Genomic DNA, 18,399 nt, shown 5'->3' with positions numbered 1-18,399 from the left:
ACTTCACAGATTCCCTATGACCCCGGGGAGACAACAGAAACTCCAGAGTAGCACCCCCCCATCTCCAGGGTTCATGAGACATACGTGTAGCGAAGACTTGTAGAAATCCCCAGTGTAGAAATAGCCCTTTTTCTTAAAATCCCTGACTCTTTATCCACAAACCGTACTTCGGGCCATGAGAAACGTGGAGGTCTAAAACATCATGCCAAGTTGTCTCCCGAGCCTGGTGTTATCGGGCAGCCTCTAAGTGAGAGGGGGGCAGTAGTTTCTGTCGAGCGTCCTGCCTCCCCCAGGGGCCGGCCCCACTCCCCGCTGGCCGTCTAACGACCCTGCCGCCGACTTTGAAAGGAACCTGGCAGGAAGCCCCCGCAATCAGGGCAGAGACACCAGGGAACCCTCTGCCAGATCAAAGGACTTCAGAGACATCAGGCACTATATCTGGAGGTCCCTTGTCTGCTCCCAGTCAGATGACTTTTGGAACCAGAGAGCCCTGCTGACTTTATCGCGGTTCGTCCGACCCGTACCTCAAGTACGTTTCATCCCCGGTATCCCGAGCCCTGCTGACCTGATCACGGCTCGACTCACATTCAAGAACGCTTCATTTTCAACAGCTCGCGCCCTGCTGACCTGTTCGTGGCTCGACTCAAATTCAAGGACGCTTTATTTTCAACAGCTCAAGCCCTGCTGACCTGGGTGCGGCTCGATGCATATTCAAGGCCCTTCATTTTCAACAGCTCGAGCCCTGCTGACCTGGTAACGGCTCGATGCCTATTCAAGGATGCTTCATTTTCAACAGCTCGAGCCCTGCTGACCTGGTCGTGGCTCGATGCGTATTCAAGGACGCTTCGTTTGCAACACCTCGAGCCCTGCTGACCTGGTCGCAGCTCCACGCATATTCAAGGACGCTTCGTTTGCAACAGCTCGAGCCCTGCTGACTTGGTCGCGGCTCAACTCATACACGAGTACGCTCCGTTTGCAACAGCTCGGCTCGATGCGTATTCAAGGATGCTTCATTTTCAACAGCTCGAGCCCTGCTGACCTGGTCGTGGCTCGATGCGTATTCAAGGACGCTTCGTTTGCAACACCTCGAGCCCTGCTGACCTGGTCGCAGCTCCACGCATATTCAAGGACGCTTCGTTTGCAACAGCTCGAGCCCTGCTGACTTGGTCGCGGCTCAACTCATACACGAGTACGCTTCGTTTGCAACAGCTCGAGCCCTGCTGACTTGGTCGCGGCTCGACTCATACGCAAGTACGCCTCGTCCCCTGCCTCTGAGAGCAGCAGCCTTTCAACGTGGCTCGTGACCAGCGAGCAGGACGGCGGGTACGCTCCTTACCCCACAGCGCAGCAGCTTTTCAATGCGGCTCGTGACCATCGAGCCGGACGCCTGGTATGCCTCGTACCCACAGCGCAGCACCCTTTCAATGCGGCTCGTGACCAGCGAGCCGGACGCCAGGTATGCCTCGTACCTCCCTCTGCAACCCCACAGCTACTCATCGCGGTTCCCCAGAACAGACCCGGACTGCCGTACGCCTCATACCCGTGGATCGAAGCCCCCCTCCCAGTTGACTGCGAGTACCTGAGTCGCCACCACGACTCCAACCCAGACCGAACTGTTCCTCGCGACAACGCGCATGGGGTCGCCTCCATTCCCAACCTCATTGTAGTGTGCACCCCTTTCCCTAATTGACCTAGTGATAAATGTTATATAAAGAACCCCCTATTTATATATACAACTGGTGTGGTGTCCATTTGTAGTGTGGTGAGACCTTACTGTGCATGACAACAAATGGGTGACCCTCTCATCTGAGGATCAGACTAAAGTGCTCGGAAACGTTACTGAGGAGGGGTAACTGTCTACCCACCCTAGAGGAGGTGGGTCTCTGTTTGGTCAGAAGTATCTACCTCTGCCACCCAGAGACCTCCAAATCTAACACTGGAAGCAACGGAAGGATTCGAAATGGCATTTATGGTTACTGTACAGTGAGTTGCTGACCTACTACCTAGCGAGGGCAGGCCCTGACAGAGCTCTTAGGTTGTGAAACAAAGTCTTTTTTGACCGACTATTCCCAGAACTGGTTGAGGAAGAGTCTCATCCCCCGACAACCATGAGTCTTACCGGACCCAACGTAAGCCCAGCCTTTCAGGAAGACCAACTGGAAAGTTACGCCCATAGGGAGTTGAAACAATTCTGTAAAGACTTTAACATTTCTACCACTGGCTACCACTGGGCTAAGCACCAAGGAAGATTTCCAAAAGGCCCTGAGGGCCTTGAGAGAGTACAGAGCCCCCCCCCCATGTAGAAGGAAACTGCGTCGGGGATGGGCAGCCGAACGAACCCGGGGTTCAAGGGAGAGACAGAGAGCAGTCTCCCCTGCACATAGCAGCGTGTCAGAGAGAGGCCTGTCCCCAGAGGAGCTGGCGGACAGAGAGAAAAGCAGGGCCCACGAGTTAGAGTTAGCTAAGCTCAAAATCGAAGGAGAACTGAAACTAGCAGAGAGAAAGTTAGCTATGGAAGAATTGGGATTACAAGGGGAGTTGGAAGAGAAAAAGCTACAGCGGGAGCATGAGGGCAGAAAACTCCAGTTAGAGCATGAACGGAGTTTGAGGGAGCTCGAGCTCAAGGCTAGGAATGAGGAAGCGGTGCCCCCGGGGAACGGAGGGGCCCCTCCCCCTGTAGAAGCCATTTACACATCCCCAAGGACGTAGTAAAGGAATACTATAGGAATGATGACATTCAACAATGGTTTAAAGCATGAGGTAGCCATGACCTCCCACCAGGTCCCTGAGAAGGATTGGGGGGCCGGGTTGTGGGGGCGGTTCCTGAGTGAGGGCAGGGATACCTTGCTAGACCTACCCTCCACTATACTGAATTCCTACAGACACATGAAGGAGGCCCTGGTATCTAGATATGGGCTCACCCCAGAGACGTACAGACAGTGATTCAGGGATTGAAAGAAGCTCCCTGGTACCACTTGGGTGGAGAATGTTAACTTTTACAGCAGAGCCTTAGAAGGTTGGATCAAGGGCAGCAAGGTCACCACTTTTGAAGAATTATTTGATTTGATAGCCTGGGAGCACCTGTCATTAAATTGCTTTGTGGAACTGCGCCAGCACCTACTTGACAGCAAGCTTACTAACCCTAGAAGGCTTGCTGTGGAGGCAGACCGCTGGGTGAACACCCGGGTCCCCAGGGGCCCGGTGGGAGACTATGCCAAGAATGGGCAGAGTCCCCGACAGCGAGGACGGGGAAGCCAAGGTAGGTAGCAGGAATTTCAGCCAGGGCCCCAACGTAGCCTCCGAGGGAACCAGCAGCAAAGTTCCCAGCCTCCCCGGTAACAAGCCCCGGAGCCCCTCCAGGTAGGCCTGGGCTCAGGAGCGCCATATCTTGTTATAGATGCCAGCAACCAGGCCACTATGCCAGTGATACCCAGTGTCCCCTTTACAAAAAGCCAGTCACCTCTGGTGTCCCAACCCGCCAGGTAGCCAGTGTCGCCTTAGGGGAGGAGTTAGAGGCTCCAGAGGAGTGGGAACCCATAGCAATGTCCCTGGTCTCCCTAGGAGATGGAGAAATGGTCCCCAGGACCCAGCTGCCGGCCAACACTAAAAAATACCAGCAGTGGGTGACCATCAATCGGCACCGGGTAGGGGCCCTCTGTGACACCGGTGCTAGTGTCACGGCTGTCAGCTGTCATCTGGTCTCTGAGGGGCAAATTGTACCTCACGCCTTCTGTCCAGTTATTGCGGCTGACAACTCTGAGAGTCTCTGCAAAATGGCCCAAATTTCCTTTGAGTGGGGGGGGGGTTGTCAGGCACCTTGCAGGTAGCTGTCAGACCCGCCATGCCTGTGGATTGTTTACTGGGCAACGATTTGGAGAGCTCACCATGGACGCAGGTGGAGCGGAAGGCTCACCTGGAAATGTAAGGACTGCCCGAGTGGGTGTGCGTCACCACTCGGTCCATGCCAGCCAAGATGGGTGCTCAAGAGGACCTGGAGCCTGAGAGAGCAGCCCAGATCCCCGCCTTAGAGAGGAGAGGAGGGGAGTACAGGCAGCCGGACCCCTCCAGCCCCGTGGCCCAGGAGACAAACCCTGAGAGGGAGCCCTGGGACCTACCGGAGAACAGATCGCAGAACGGGGTAACCAACCTGAGCTGGCCCAGTGACGACAAGAGGGTGGGCCTTCCAGGGAAGAGTTCTTCAGGAACAGAACATCTGCCCCTCCCTCATAGGCTAGCGGCAGCAAGCCGCCCTCACATGCGCCCCCACATGCGGCCGGCGACCAGTCCGGGTCCCACTGGATCTACTGGGAGAATGGCCTCTTATATAGTGAGCCTAAGTCTGCTGAGCTAGGTGCAGCCCGTATGTTGGTGGTACCCCTACGCTTCAGAGACTTCCTACTGGGCCTGGCTCATGACGTGCCTTTAGCTGGGCACCTTGGGAAAGATAAGACCTACCACCGGCTTGTCACCCATTTCTATTGGCCCTGGATGCGCCAAAACGTAGAAACCCACTGCAAATCCTGTCAGACTTGCCAAGCAAGTGGAAAGAGTGGGTGAAAGTGCAAGGCTCCCCTCCAGCCCTTCCCGGTGGTCAGTACCTCCTTTGAGCGAATGGGGATCGACATTGTGGGGCCTCTGGATCCCAGGACAGCCATGGGCAACAGGTTCCTCTCGACAACGCGCATGGGGTCGCCTCCTTCCCCAGCCTCATTGTAGTGTGTACACCTTTCCCTAATTGACCTAGTGATCAATGTTATATAAAGAACCCCCTATTTTTATATACAACTGGTGTGGTGTCCATTTGTAGTGTGGTGAGACCTTACTGTGCATGACCATAAATGCGTCACTCTCTCATCTAAAGATCAGACTAAAGTGCTCAGTAATGTTAATGCGCGGGGCTAACTGTGTACCCTCCTTAGAGGAGGTGGGTCCCTGTTTGGTGAGAAGTATCTACCTCTGCCTACCAGAGACCTCCAAATCTAACAATTATGATGACATTGACATAGCTAACTTTGTAGCTGATCTGGCGGCTTGTTAGCTTGTGCAACTGGTATCGGGTCCGACGAACATTGCCGGCCACCTGTTAGACCCAGTCTTCACGAGCATACAGTCACTTACAGTGCACACGCCCATCCCCATGGGAAGGTCAGACCACTACCTAGTCCATATGCCACTCCAGGGTGTAACCTCGGTATGGAGTACGGATCGTTCGGTCTCCCTCAAACGTCCGTGGCACAAATTGAACTGGGAACAATTCGACGCATGCCTCTCGGTTACCTGCCTGAGGCTGCCGGTTGACGCCAACAAGGCATACAGGGTATTCTCCGACTGGATCAGATCTCTGTTAGACAACCTAATCCCTGAGAAATGGTCTATTAACCGCAAATCTAAAACTAGGCCATGGTACAAAGGCGACTTGGCCAATATGCGCAAAAGCTGCAAGCGGCTGGAGCGTATATGGAGAAGGGATTACAATCCCGCCGCGAAGGGCATTTACCAGGCGCCGATTAAGAGGTACCACAAGGCCATTCAATTGGCCTGAGCGGCATTTTACGTCAATAAAATCCGCGAACGTGATAACCCTGCAAAGAGTGTGTTCTCAATACTCTCTAGCCTTCAATCCCAGCAGACTGCCGCTGGGCCAACCATCAAGTCCAATGAGCAGTGTGAGGACCTTGCCACCTTCTTTGTTAGGAAGGTGGATAACATCTGTAGGTCCTTCCCAACAACACATAGTAGCAAGCAAGCGGCACGGGCCCTAAAAAGGCGAATACCTTAGACATCTTTCCACCTATCCCCGCCGACCAGCTGCGAACACTGTGTAATAAAGTCAAGTCTGGATCTCCAGCAGACACGCTCAAACCAGACCAATTCAGGAAAGTGCTTCCTACTATCTTATCCTCCATGGGTCAGGTGATAAACGGGTCACTTGCCTCAGCCACTGTGCTGAGGGCATGGAAACAGACCAAAGTGATACCCCTGCTTAAAAAACCTTCCCTCGACCCTGCCAAGCCAGAGAACTATCGTCCTATTTCCTTGCTCCCCTGGGTGGCAAAGATCACTGAGGCCTATGTTAACTCCCTCCTATCTGACTTTCTGATCAGGAATAACATGCTGGACCCCTCCCAAAATGGCTTCCGACCAGGTCAGAGCATGGAGTCTGCTCTGCTGGCTGTGACAGAACATCTCTGGTCCACACTAGTCGCTGGTCAAACGTTGGCGCTGTTCCTGCCGGATCTGTGCGCCGCGTTTGACATGGTGTCCCATCCCATACTGCTGCGCCGCCTGGAGGAGGCAGGAATCACTGGTCCGGCACTGGAGTGGCTTGCCTCTTTTCTTCATGAGAGGTCGTTCGTGGTAATAGTCCCTCCATATGCCTCATGTGAACACCCCATCAAACAAGGGGTGCTACAGGGTTCCTCCCCCATCCCCCTGCTATTCAATCTTTACGTCCAACCCCTGGCGGCAGTAGCGAAAAGCAGAAGACTGACAATGGTTCTCTACGCCGACGATACACAGTTGGTAGTGGCGCTCTCGAAGAACACCGAGCGGGACGCCCTCCAGTTTCAGGACGACCTAGCAGTAGTTGCTGAATGGATGACCATCAACTGGCTCCAGCCGAATGACAGCAAGTCGGAGGTACTGCTGGTGGGCAAGGACCATGGTCAGTGGAGTGAACGCTGGTGGCCCTCAAGCCTTGATAGTGCCCCCCACCCACCAAGCAGGTTGTGAAAAATCTAGGGGTGTGGATAGACTCATCTCTTAACTTCCGAACCCAAACCAAAAAAGTGGCAGGAACCTGCTTTGGACTACTTTGGGGGCTTCGACCCCTATTGGGTTTCTTCGATGCACCCACACGACAGATCATCATTCAGGCATCTGTAATGTCAAGACTGGACTATGCCTGCTCTCTGTATCTAGGGTCCAAAAAGGCTGAAATTCTGAGGCTATAAAGGGCACAGAACGCAGCAGCAAGGACCCTGCTAGGTCTTTGCAGGACCTGCCCGGTTTCCTACTCTATCCAGCGCCTTCACTGGTTGCCTGTAGACAAGGCGAATTGAATTCAAGGCTTTATGCATTGCCTTTAAAGCCTTGAACCTGTCTTCCCCTAACATCTTGGCCAGCCTCCTCTTGCCTTATGTTCCCTCACGCCGTCTTCGCTCACAGAGTCAACACCTGGTAGTGGTCCCCCCAACACAGAAAGTCTGTGCTGGAGGCCGCTCTTTTCGCAGCAGAGCGGCCCTCCTCTGGAATGCACTTCCAGCTCACATCTGTGGCCTTAACAACTATCTAGAATTCAGGAAGGCCATTAAAACTCACCTCTTCCCGGCACCATAGTCCTTACCTCAGTTCCACTCTTACATGTCAGTTGCTCTGCTGTCAACACCGGGACGCCCCTTCGCTGGGGCAGCTGTTGTGCTTTACAAGTTGTGGTAACATAACATAACCAAATTTCAGAGCTGTCATGAAAGAAAATTAAACTCTATTAATGTCACGGAGGCGAGAATTTTCCCACCCTACGCACAACTAATACTGCACCCACTCAAGAAGGAGAATGGAAGCTCATTGAGGATAGGTACCCTTCTTTAGTACTGAGCGATCTTGACAAATCTGCTCCCATTCTATTGATGAGCGTAAGACATACTTTGAGCAATATGGACGATTCCACGGTGGCACAGGGTCAACGAATGACGTGACTCACAAGGGGTTTTCCTTTCAAGCTCTGACCGGAAACATTATTACCAGTGGAGGAATGACAAAGGAGAGGGGATTTTGCACAAATAAAGAGGAAGTGCTTCGCCTTGTGCTTGTTTTACGTGGAAAGCAAGGGCTGTTTTTTTCTGAGCATGGGACTTCTTGGATAATACGAAGAGAGAAATGCCTACTCCTTACATCTGTGTCCTTAATAGGATAGAAACCTTTATGCAGAATAGCTAAGAAATCTCAGGTCTTTCTTTTAGGGTTCGTTAAAAGGTCCTTTCCGCATGATGATAAGCAGTTGTCTCCAGCCGTTCATAATGTCATAGCCTGGTCATTCCCAGGACTTTTCATCTCTAGTCAAGGACTGTATGCAACATTTCGCTAACATGTTTACTTGTCTTCCCCTTCTTCGCGCATATATACTCCTCGATCCTGATGTTATTCCTTCAGGACCTCTTCTCTAAGTCCTCCTCCTTTACCGAAATATGATATATTTTCCCCAACTAAGTTATGTGGCGGGGTTATTGCTCTCGCTCAAAGAATCTGTTTGTTTGTCGCCTCCTACAATGACTTCATCTTGTCATCCAACTCATCCGTGTCCCTTTGCATGTCAGCTTCACAGAAACTTTCAATGTATAATTCACTCTCACACTGTTGCACTAACTGTGCGACACAACAAAATTAAAACCTTGATGGGGGAGATTGATTCACGTACCTTTCCCCGGTAGAGACCACTTCAGCACCTAGAATTATTTGACACAGGGAGTTCTCCACTTTATACCCTGAGACTTCTGCAACTTTCTTTTGGGGTGACTAGATCTGGCTAGCTGAACAACGTCAATCCTGTAACAAATTTCAAACAACTGAATCTCTAAGTTGGACCAGTACCTCTGCCGTTACTCCCCACTTAGTTGTTAATGGTATGGTTCCTGCCGCTCTTAAAGACACCACAGCAAATCCCTTGTTCTGGAAGCCAGGAGCAGATTCCTTAGTTTAAAAAAAGTTATTACCGATATTGTTACTTTCTTTTGCTCTTAGCTGGTGGAAAAGTTTGTAGAAAAACTACTTTCTCAAGAACACTAGGGCAGGATTTCGGCCATCACACAATATAAAGACAGTGCTTCTCCCTATTATGGATGAGCTGAAATGGGAGCAGGAGCCAATGCTTTGTTCTCATAAGATCTCTCTGCTGTCTTCGCACAGTTGAGTACTCCAACTTGGTGAACCATGTTGAGGCTTTGTCCATCGGGTGCTAGGCCCTAAAGAGGTTCATATCATTCTTTACAGGCTGAAGGTATCTTAAGATTGGGCAACTTTTCGCCCAACACATTGCATGCAATTTCAGAGTGACTCGTGGTTCCTCAATCTCGCCCCATTTGTTCACCAGCTATGTAATCCCACTTGCTGAAGCTTTACTTGAGAAAGGTGTTAGAGCATTTATGTGTTCTGACGACACCCAGATCTTGCTTTGTCTAGACTATTAACTCGCTTCTCGACGCACATTCCACCAAACAATGCCTGTCCTATGGCAGTGGCTGGGTTGCAATAAACTAAAGTGAAATGTAGCAAAGACAGAAGTTCTGCTTGTTAATGGCCATAATGACTAATGGCTCGATGCCTACTAGCCTTCGGAGATGGGCACTCTTCCACTCTTTGCTCAAAATGTGTAGAGCTTGAAAGTAAAGATCAACAGTTCTTTCTCGGTCTGGCAAGTTCTGTCAGTCGTGTCATTGTCCATGTATCATATTAAACGCCAGAAAGAGATTGCCTCTTATTTGACACTAGAAAGCAGGCACCTTGTAGCAGCTGCATAGATTGGGTCCAGTTTGGACTAGTCGAACATCCTCTACTTACAGTTTCTTACACTCCACAAGAATGTTTATTTGAGAGCCCAAAGCATGGCCAACGCCTCCTTCTCAGTAGTGGAATGTCTACATTCAGCCTCCGGCAAAGCCCTAGATGCAAAGGCAATCATGACTTTCTTTCCGATCATGCCGCTGTTTCAGTTCCACTCCTAGGCCCTTGTCTCTGGCGTCCGAAACAACGCAATGGGGTAAAACTATGCAGACTGTGAGCATTCACAAGACTCTCCTTAACATCTGCAAATTCTTCTCGCATTCCCTACTCCACACGTAGTCTGCACCCTTCCTCAGCGGGGCTCACATGGCACAAGTAAATTAGGTACAAACTGAGAATAGAAAGTTTCTCACCAAAAACGCGAGTGCCTCTTCTTTCTTTATGGGTCTAGGTATTTCCTGTGTGGCTTTAATTGATTCACCTTTGGGGCAGACCCCATCAGCAGAGATTACGTGACCTAGGTAGCTCAATTCCTGACCAGAAAATGTGTATTTTTATCTGGGAATTTAAATCTATTATTTCTCACGGCTCAATTTCATAGACAATATCTATTATGGTAATGCTTACCATATTTTAATTTAAAAAAAAAAGGAATTACAAAAACGTAATAAGTCCGTTAAATTCTAGGGTTAGGTTTGATGAGGTCATACTGATATATTTTGAAGCTTAACAGATCAGCTCTGGATAGGGAGTCCTCTCTGACAGGGCAGAGCGGACCTGCATGAAATCTCACCATATCACGTGAGGGCAGCACTGAGCGGGTTTAGATGTGTAGCAGGGTAACTCCTGATGTCCTCGAGGACAGGCTTGACCTTGAGCAGGGTATATTCTCATCAGCTCTTGTGACAATTTAGTTCTTTCGAGCCATTAGCTGGACTGAATAATTTTTACTTAAAGCTTAAACAACGTGTGGTGAGACAGGAAGGAGTATTTTGACCTAATTGTCCTGTGATAATGTGTTGTCTTTTCTATTTTATTCCCCTTCACAGACACCTGAGGACTTGAACATCAGAATTTCAGAATGGAGAAAAGGCAGGTTCCAAGACAAAAAGGAGAAGTGCAGTGTTCACCTGAACCCGTAAGATCCACACTCCCATCTTCTCCTATCCATAGTGGGCCTTCTTCAAGATCCCAAACTGATGCTCAGAGGGACTGTGAGATGGAAGCGCTATCAGGGAACCTGCCTAACATGATCCTTTTATCTATGTTGGAGCAGATGGAAGCCAAACTGGATAACTTGCAGAATACCCTAGAGGACGTGCCGTCAAGAGTCGCTGGGCTCATGGAGCAAATCTGGATAGCAAAGGGTCTGGATCACCTTGAAAATGGGGGGGTGTCTTTGGAGAGGGTCAGTCCGGTGGTGGTTAGAGATTGTCCTCTCAGCAGGTCCCCTCCGATCAATCTTTCAGTCAGGGCCAAGGAGGTGAACCCATGCCTTCAATCTACATCTTTACCTGGTCGTGATCCACAGCCAAAACAGTGTCTTCAACCTACGTCTCCTCATGGGCATGAACCAAAGCAGAGCCAGTGCCCCCAACCTCTGTCTCCTCATGGGCATGAACCAAAGCAGAGACAGTGCCCCCAAACTCTGTCTCCGGCTGGCCCTGGACCACAGCAGGACGGTACTGTCTCCAGGTGCCCTCCTCCGGATGTTCAAGTCATCCCAGGTGAGCCAAGCCTTCGTCTTGTGCCAGTGTTTGATGATGGACCGGAACCACAGCAGGACCAGTGCATACAACTAGTTTTCCCAGTTGAACAGGAACAAGAGGAGCACGTGAAGAAAGAACCACTGTATGCAGATAGTTGGGGCCCACAACAGAACGTCTGCCTGCAGCCACTGTTTCACGAGGGACATGAGCTACAGCAAATCCACTGCACACAACCAATGCTCCCAGATGGGGAGGGAACAAGTGAACTCCTAAAGCAAAAGTTGTTGTGGTTTGATGGTGAGGGTAAACGGCAAAACGTCTGCAGACAACCAGCATTTCAAGAAGACCAGAGTCTGCAGCTCAACACATGCCTGCAGGTTCTTTCTGGTGCACATGAATCACATCAGAACTGCAAGACCGAACCAATGCGCCTTGAGACACTCAGTACAGATCGCGGCTATAAGCTAGAACCACCGACTCCTGAGGACTACGATCAGAACTACAAGCAAGAACCACTGCACCCTGAGAACCGAGATGAGAACTCTGACCCACAACCCACATGTGCTGAAGCGCAGGGCCTATGTGGAGCCTCATCATTCCTGCCACAGAATGCTCCTGATACTGGAGGAGCTATCGCAAGAGACCCACTGGATAGAGGAAATACAGACGCAGATGGATTGCTGCTCAAAGCCATCCCAGGTATTTGGTTCGTACTGAATTAACATCCAGAATGTTGAGTAACTTGTACAGTTCTGAGGGAATGTAGTGTAAAATATCTCCAAAGTGGATGTTTCCATATTTTTAGTAAGACCTGCAGGGGGCCTAATCTGAGTTTTGTGGAGTGGCATCTTTGTGGGGGCCTTGAGTACACCAGAAGAGGTTATGTACCTAGTATCTCCTTTATTTTCGCAAAGGAGTTTCTCCTTCCCGTTATGTGATAGGCTAAGAATTGGGACTCTGCACATGAAAAATTACCTGAATTCTGGTCTGTGCATGAGACGCCCCATTCCGGGCACAGGAACTCTGAGGAATTATGTGGCAGAATCTGTGATTTCAATCCAAGCACCTCGATACTCACCATCCCCTAAGTGTGAGATGGAAGTGAGGTGTTATTCACCGAGAGTAGCATTGCCCTTTTTTGTTGCTAGTGCACACGAAAGCACTTTAGAGATGGGACTGGGTCTTTGTGATGTTCGAGTGTTCAGAATATAAGAGGATTTCTGGGTCAGTCAGGGTCTGACGCTTAGAAGGGAAGGAAGGCAGTGTGAAGAGAACAACTGATCTGTAATTCAGGTCTGTAGTGGTGGAATGGGTAGGGTAAGACCCGCGGCACCCTGAGCCTTTGATAAGAAGTGGTCGTTTTTCTGACGTGTGTAGGTACATGTGCATAGAACTGGGGGACCTGTAGGTCAAAGAAGGCTAACTGTATTATAGCATACTACATCATGTAGAACAACGTACAAGGTCAAGGGAGGTTCAAGATTAAGTGTGGTCTGTAGGGTTAGGTGCACAGTACACGGTGGTCTGAATATCAAGCTGGGTTAGTTGTATTACAGTATACAGGATAGGGTGATATATTTTCTCCTGTTTATTTTATCTAATATGGGCCCCATTATAAGGCCTCAGTTGTGTCTCCATAATGTCTCCTGTTACATTTCCCTCAATTTTTTCTCCCTCTAAGTCAGCAATATCAGCAATTACAGAAACTCTGCTGGAGGGTGGGTGAAGTAAATGGTGATTGCTCTGAGATATGTGGAATTACTGTGGAGATTTGGCATCTGATTCCCCCAGTAATTCCAGTGTACTATGATTACATAAGATTATTGGCTCTGTGATCATGTCTGTGCGAACAATAGCTTTACAGCATCATATGTATCTTTTGAAGCCCAATTCATCTTTCTTCCTATAGTTATTGTGTCTGAGGCCCTCTTAGACATTTCAGTGCACATTACAAGGACCAAATCATGCAAATTTCTGCCTCTCTGCACAAAATGGTGCAATGCAGTGTGTTGCAATAAGCTGAAAGCATAGCCCTTGCAGCATCTTCCACTTTGATACCGGCCATGAAAAATCCTGATTGACCAATCTGTTCATCCTCTCTGCTTGGCCATTACTCTGTGGGTGATGACGACTAGCAAATTTATCTTGAAACTGGTTCCATCCAAATACTGCTTTATTTCCCTCAAGATAAATTGTTCACCATTATCCGATACCAATTCACAAAGAAAACCCTCACTTCCATGTACAAATCATACTTTCATTCAATTTGCCATGTACTCCACAAGCACAATGGCAAATTTCTGATGCACAGGAAGCATCTGAAACAGACCTAAAAAATCATTACATTTATTGCCCCGCACTCTGTCAGGAAAACCCACTTCTGTCATAAGCAGAACTCTGTATATCATCCTTTTATCATTTTGCAAACAACTGGTAGCTCTCTCTAATGAGTTTTTCCACATCCCGCTCCATGTCAGGCCACCAGTATTGCATTGTCAGTCATTTGCTGCTAGATATCACACCTAAATGTCCTTCATGGCTCACCTCAGACAGAATAAACTTGGCTATCGGTCTGCAGTTCACACAACAAATCGTTTTTCTTTTGGCCATTCTTTCCTCATGAAATGAATCACTTTCAATAAAATAGAATCTTCATCCAATGTCTTTCTCTACTTTTACACAAACACACACACACGCACACGCTCACTCTCACTCTCACGCTCACGCGTACGCTCACTCTTACACTCACACTCACACTCACACTCAAACTCACTCACTCACACACTCACTCACACACTCACTCACACACTCACTCACACACTCACACACTCACACACTCACTCACTCACTCACTCACTCACTCGCTCACTCACTCTCTACCCAGCACATACTTGCTGCAGTACATTCCACATCTTCGCAGTCATTCTCTTTGTTCTCATGTTCCACATCTTCCTGCCCTCAGGGCAGTTGAGGCAAGCAATCAGTACTTTTGTTCCTCTCTCCTGCAGTGTGTTCAACCTCAAAATTATGTTTCAAAAGTTTCAAACTTAACCTCACTAACCTGGCAGTAGCCTGCTGGTGTTCACATTATTACCATTCAAAAAAGGTTGATTGTCAGTTCATATTCTGAACTTGGTCGCACATAAGGATGACTTAGCCAGGTCATTTATAGGTTTATTTCTGATCTAATGAGTGAATTTTTGGTGGAGATCAGTTTTTGTCTGTCTCTGGATTAATCTTTTAGACATTTCCCTACTTCCGTCCAACAGCAGGGTAAGGTCATCTATATCCCAGATCCAAATCAGCGTATGGTTTGTGATGTCCAGACCACCTGTTATGTGCCCGGGTTAGGCCCATGTAGCGAAGTGGCTCATTTCATATATTGTCCAATTTTTTACAGGATCATTTCTGCCGTGACCTTTTGCACATATTTGCATGCATGATAATGTTGGATTTGTTTCTCTAAAACTACTTTGTTTACACATCTAGCTTCACACAACATTGTCACGATGCCTTGAACACTAAGTACAAGGCCCCTTGATGCACTATGTACAAATGCCGTATCCACAGGGTGACAGGGCTATCTACGTATCTATAACATTGTCTAACCTGTACGTACATCACAAGATGCTTTCTATTATAAATAATGAGCATCCCGAAAGATTAATAGAGGAGGCGCTACAGCTGACACCCAGGGTCCGTGCGGGCTGAGACTTCACTATGCAGCGGACTGGCATCTCCGTGGGGGGTGTTCAGTTTGTAACCACTTTGTGACCTGCATTCTTTCCTGTCATGTCCCTTAGTGGGGATTCTTGGCTTCACACCCACACACACTCTAGGTACACGCAGAGTAGGAAGTGCATAGTAGGAGTACGCCGTGGCTAGGGCGACTGCCTCCGGAATCTGGGGATCACGGTTCGATCCCCGGCACCAACGGCAGATTAGCCCAGCACCATGTGAATCTGGGCAATAGCTTGCCTAATCTTCTCGACGCCCCCCAGTGCCTATAGACCCTTACGGGTGATTGTGCACTTTACAAATGTGGATTATATTATATTGCTGCCTTGCTTATATGCCTGCATATATGCATTGTTTTAGCACCATGGTAGAACTATATCTACTATTTCCGTGCTTGTAATCGCTTTCAGCTGCTTCGGTCTACTGATTATTGCAGCTTATGTATTCTATACAAGAATAACGTTGGTTCAATAAATATATTGAAAACGTCCCACATTGTATTCTCTGAGAGCAAGTAAGCTTGAGTGACTGAGCGAAAGGTTCTGTTCTGTTTCCAAGATCCCTGTGGGGTCAGGGTTGCCCTGTTCAGGGGTTGCCAGAAACCATTTGCTTCCTGGTAAGGTTAGGGGGTCTTATGGTGGCACTGTGAGCTAGCTGGTCTCTAGGCCAACTCATCCTGCGGAGTTGCCCCGAGCCAGTCTAGGCACCCCATCCAAAGTTTATGTTGTCCAACAAACGTGCAGGTCCTACGGATTAGTGGGAACTACACAACACACCTGGTCCTTCTACCAGACCACAAATACATTTGCATAGCTGGGAGAGTAGGTGCCCATTGCTGTCCCTGAGATTTGTCTGTAATATCTATCTTTAAATATGAAAATATTGTTATTTTGGCAAAAGTCATAGTCCCAAGCATCCATGGATAGTCATATTGATATTGGTCTATTGCAAAAAGCATTTTCGTAGGCTCTTAGACCTTGCGTGTGTTGTACACATGATTAGCAAGATCACATGCTAGTTAATTGTCCAATATGATTGTCTCCTGTGTATATCTTTTGTATAAAATTCTCTCTATCTATACAATATGATGGGAGGCTCTCCACAAGAATCAGCATTAAATGGTTTTAGTTTATGGCTGTGCTTTCCAGTGAGCTATTGTTGGAGGGCACTATACGCCCCCCTTGTTCTTGCATACATTTGTTAGAAGGTAAACGCATGGTACAGTTGAGGGTAGTGTTTTACACAAATTAAAATTTTGCCATTCCCTTTTCACAACAATCCGTATTTAATAATTATTGAAAAGCCTTTTGTTCATAATTGCAAACAATCATTAAAACCACATTCTTGCCCCTTATCGGATGACATTGGTACTTATGTTGTCATTACGGAATGTGTTAATGGCCTCCCTTTGTCCATGACTCAAGTTGGATCTGATTCTTCCCTTCTTGCCTTAACTGGTGAACAATTTATTTGAACAAGTCTTTGGCGACTAAGTCACTAAAGACATCCAGATTATCATGAGGCAAGTTGGAGTTATATGCAGCTTGCTTTTTGAAGCGAGTTAGGCTTCCCTGCACTATCTGTGCCCCTGTTAGAAATGGGGTTACCAATTCTACGGAGGTAGCATGGTACAGAGCGGGCAGGCCAAACTTCTGAGGACATGTGTGAAGCATCCAGGAGGAGGACGTTCGTTCCGAGTGCGCGCGGCGGTCCTGTGGAACTCCCTGCCCCCGGCGATTCGTGCTTTGAGAGATCTGCATTCCTTTCGCCGTGCGGTGAAAACCTTTTTATTCCCTTAGTTTGTCTACACTGTTTGTTTTTTGTTTTAGTTGTGTTGTGCAGCTGCCTTGTCGGGCGCCAGGACGCTCCTTAGCTGGAGCATCTGTGCGCCAAATAAAAACGCATAACATAACATAACATAACATCCACGCAGTACGCACAGACGAAACACCAGGCACACCACAAAAGAGACACAACACCGGTTTGGATGTAAAAGAATAACTCATGTATTGTCTCCAACCTGCAAAAGTAAGGCACAGTAATCACAATGGGGCACCAATGAACGCCAGGGCAATGGATACCAGGGGGATTATTTACAGGGGTAATCAGAAAAAGAATAAAAAGGTATGTCCGGTAGTTTCCAGGGCTGAAATAAAGACAAGGCGTTATCACGTGACATGAAACATAGCACTGTCAATATGAGGGAAAGGAACACTAGGCATCAGCCTAGAACCAAACATTAGGGGGAAGAACACAGTATGACCTGCATTGGAACACTAGGCATCAGCCTAGAACCAAACATTAGAGGGAAGAACACAGTATGACCTGCATTGGAACACTAGGCATCAGCCTAGAATCAAACATTAGGGGGAAGAACACGGTATGACCTGCATAGGAACACTAGGCATCAGCCTAGAACCAAACATTAGGGGGAAGAACACAGTATGACCTGCATTGGCGTCTCCTGCAAAAAGGAACACAAGGCATATAACATTAACAGCAAGCCTAGACCGGTTCATCCAGACAGTATTCCAGGGTTATTAGACATATGCGCCTCCTGGAGCAGGGCACATCAACATGGGGGCATAAGCATTAGCATAACCATAGCCCTCAGGATCTGCATCATGGGGGGAAACCATTACCAGGGGCTCAAAAGCACACTCCGCCTAAATAGGTAACATGAAGACACTAGGCCCGGGACCTGCATGGGCCTGAACACAGTGGTGTATACCTGGGGCAAACACATCGCTGAAGGACATTAGGCATAACGGCATCCCCTATACAGAACCAACATGGCACGCATCAGAGTAGGCATACTTCCCATACCCGTGGGCCTACGGGTGAGGCAAAATGACCAAAGCATTAGGCAACCTCGGGGATGGTCTGGATCTTTAATACTTGGTCAAATAAATAAAAAATGTGATTGTGCACTCTTCTTGGCAATATCACAAGGGGCGGGAGGACAAGAGAGGGAAAAAAACAAAGGATCTGGCACTTACTCAGGCGGCCATCCTAGTCTCAGCGTCTATGAAGTCAAATCGATAGCGCTCGAATGTACTGAAAAACACAAAAGCAGAACGGCTGTTCTGAAACGTCTGTTTGACCACAGGTACTAAAGACCCAGACCATCCCGACACACATAGATAGAACTTCTAACCCTCAAAGCTCAATGTAAGTCTTTCCTGCTTGTGTGAATGTGAACAACACTAAGGAAGTGTTTGGAATGATTCGGTCTGCTGTTGTTTTTTGAGGTGTTAACGCACAGTTTGTGGTTTCCTTTACAGTGTCTTGCGACTGACACAATTGGGTCATTGACAAGTGTAGACAGGTAAGAGTTGCCTATGTCTTAAAGAGAGGTTTGACAGGCTAACCAGAACAACAAGATTAATAGAGGTTATTCTTTTTCCCACAGCTCGTGTTTTCTTGGTCCTGATGAGAACTCTCAAAATCCATT

General features: G+C 48.4%; 1 protein-coding gene across 1 annotated transcript in view; it reads left to right on the top strand.

Annotated features, from left to right (window-relative positions):
• The first annotated feature begins 10,552 nt into the window (after nucleotides 1–10,552).
• The window catches only part of LOC147662720 (uncharacterized), an 86,746-nt gene continuing 78,899 nt past the window's right edge, over nucleotides 10,553–18,399 (top strand). Inside the window, 2 exon segments of the mRNA XM_086950934.1 lie at nucleotides 10,553–10,981; nucleotides 11,030–11,906. Coding sequence (XP_086807060.1) covers nucleotides 10,580–10,981; nucleotides 11,030–11,906 — 1,279 coding nt within the window. The 5' untranslated portion in view covers nucleotides 10,553–10,579.

This window comes from Lissotriton vulgaris, unplaced genomic scaffold (genome assembly GCF_964263255.1).
Source record: "Lissotriton vulgaris unplaced genomic scaffold, aLisVul1.2 SCAFFOLD_211, whole genome shotgun sequence".
NCBI lineage: Eukaryota > Metazoa > Chordata > Amphibia > Caudata > Salamandridae > Lissotriton > Lissotriton vulgaris.
Note: the sequence above shows the minus strand (reverse complement) of the source record. Positions and strands in the feature narration are given on the sequence as shown.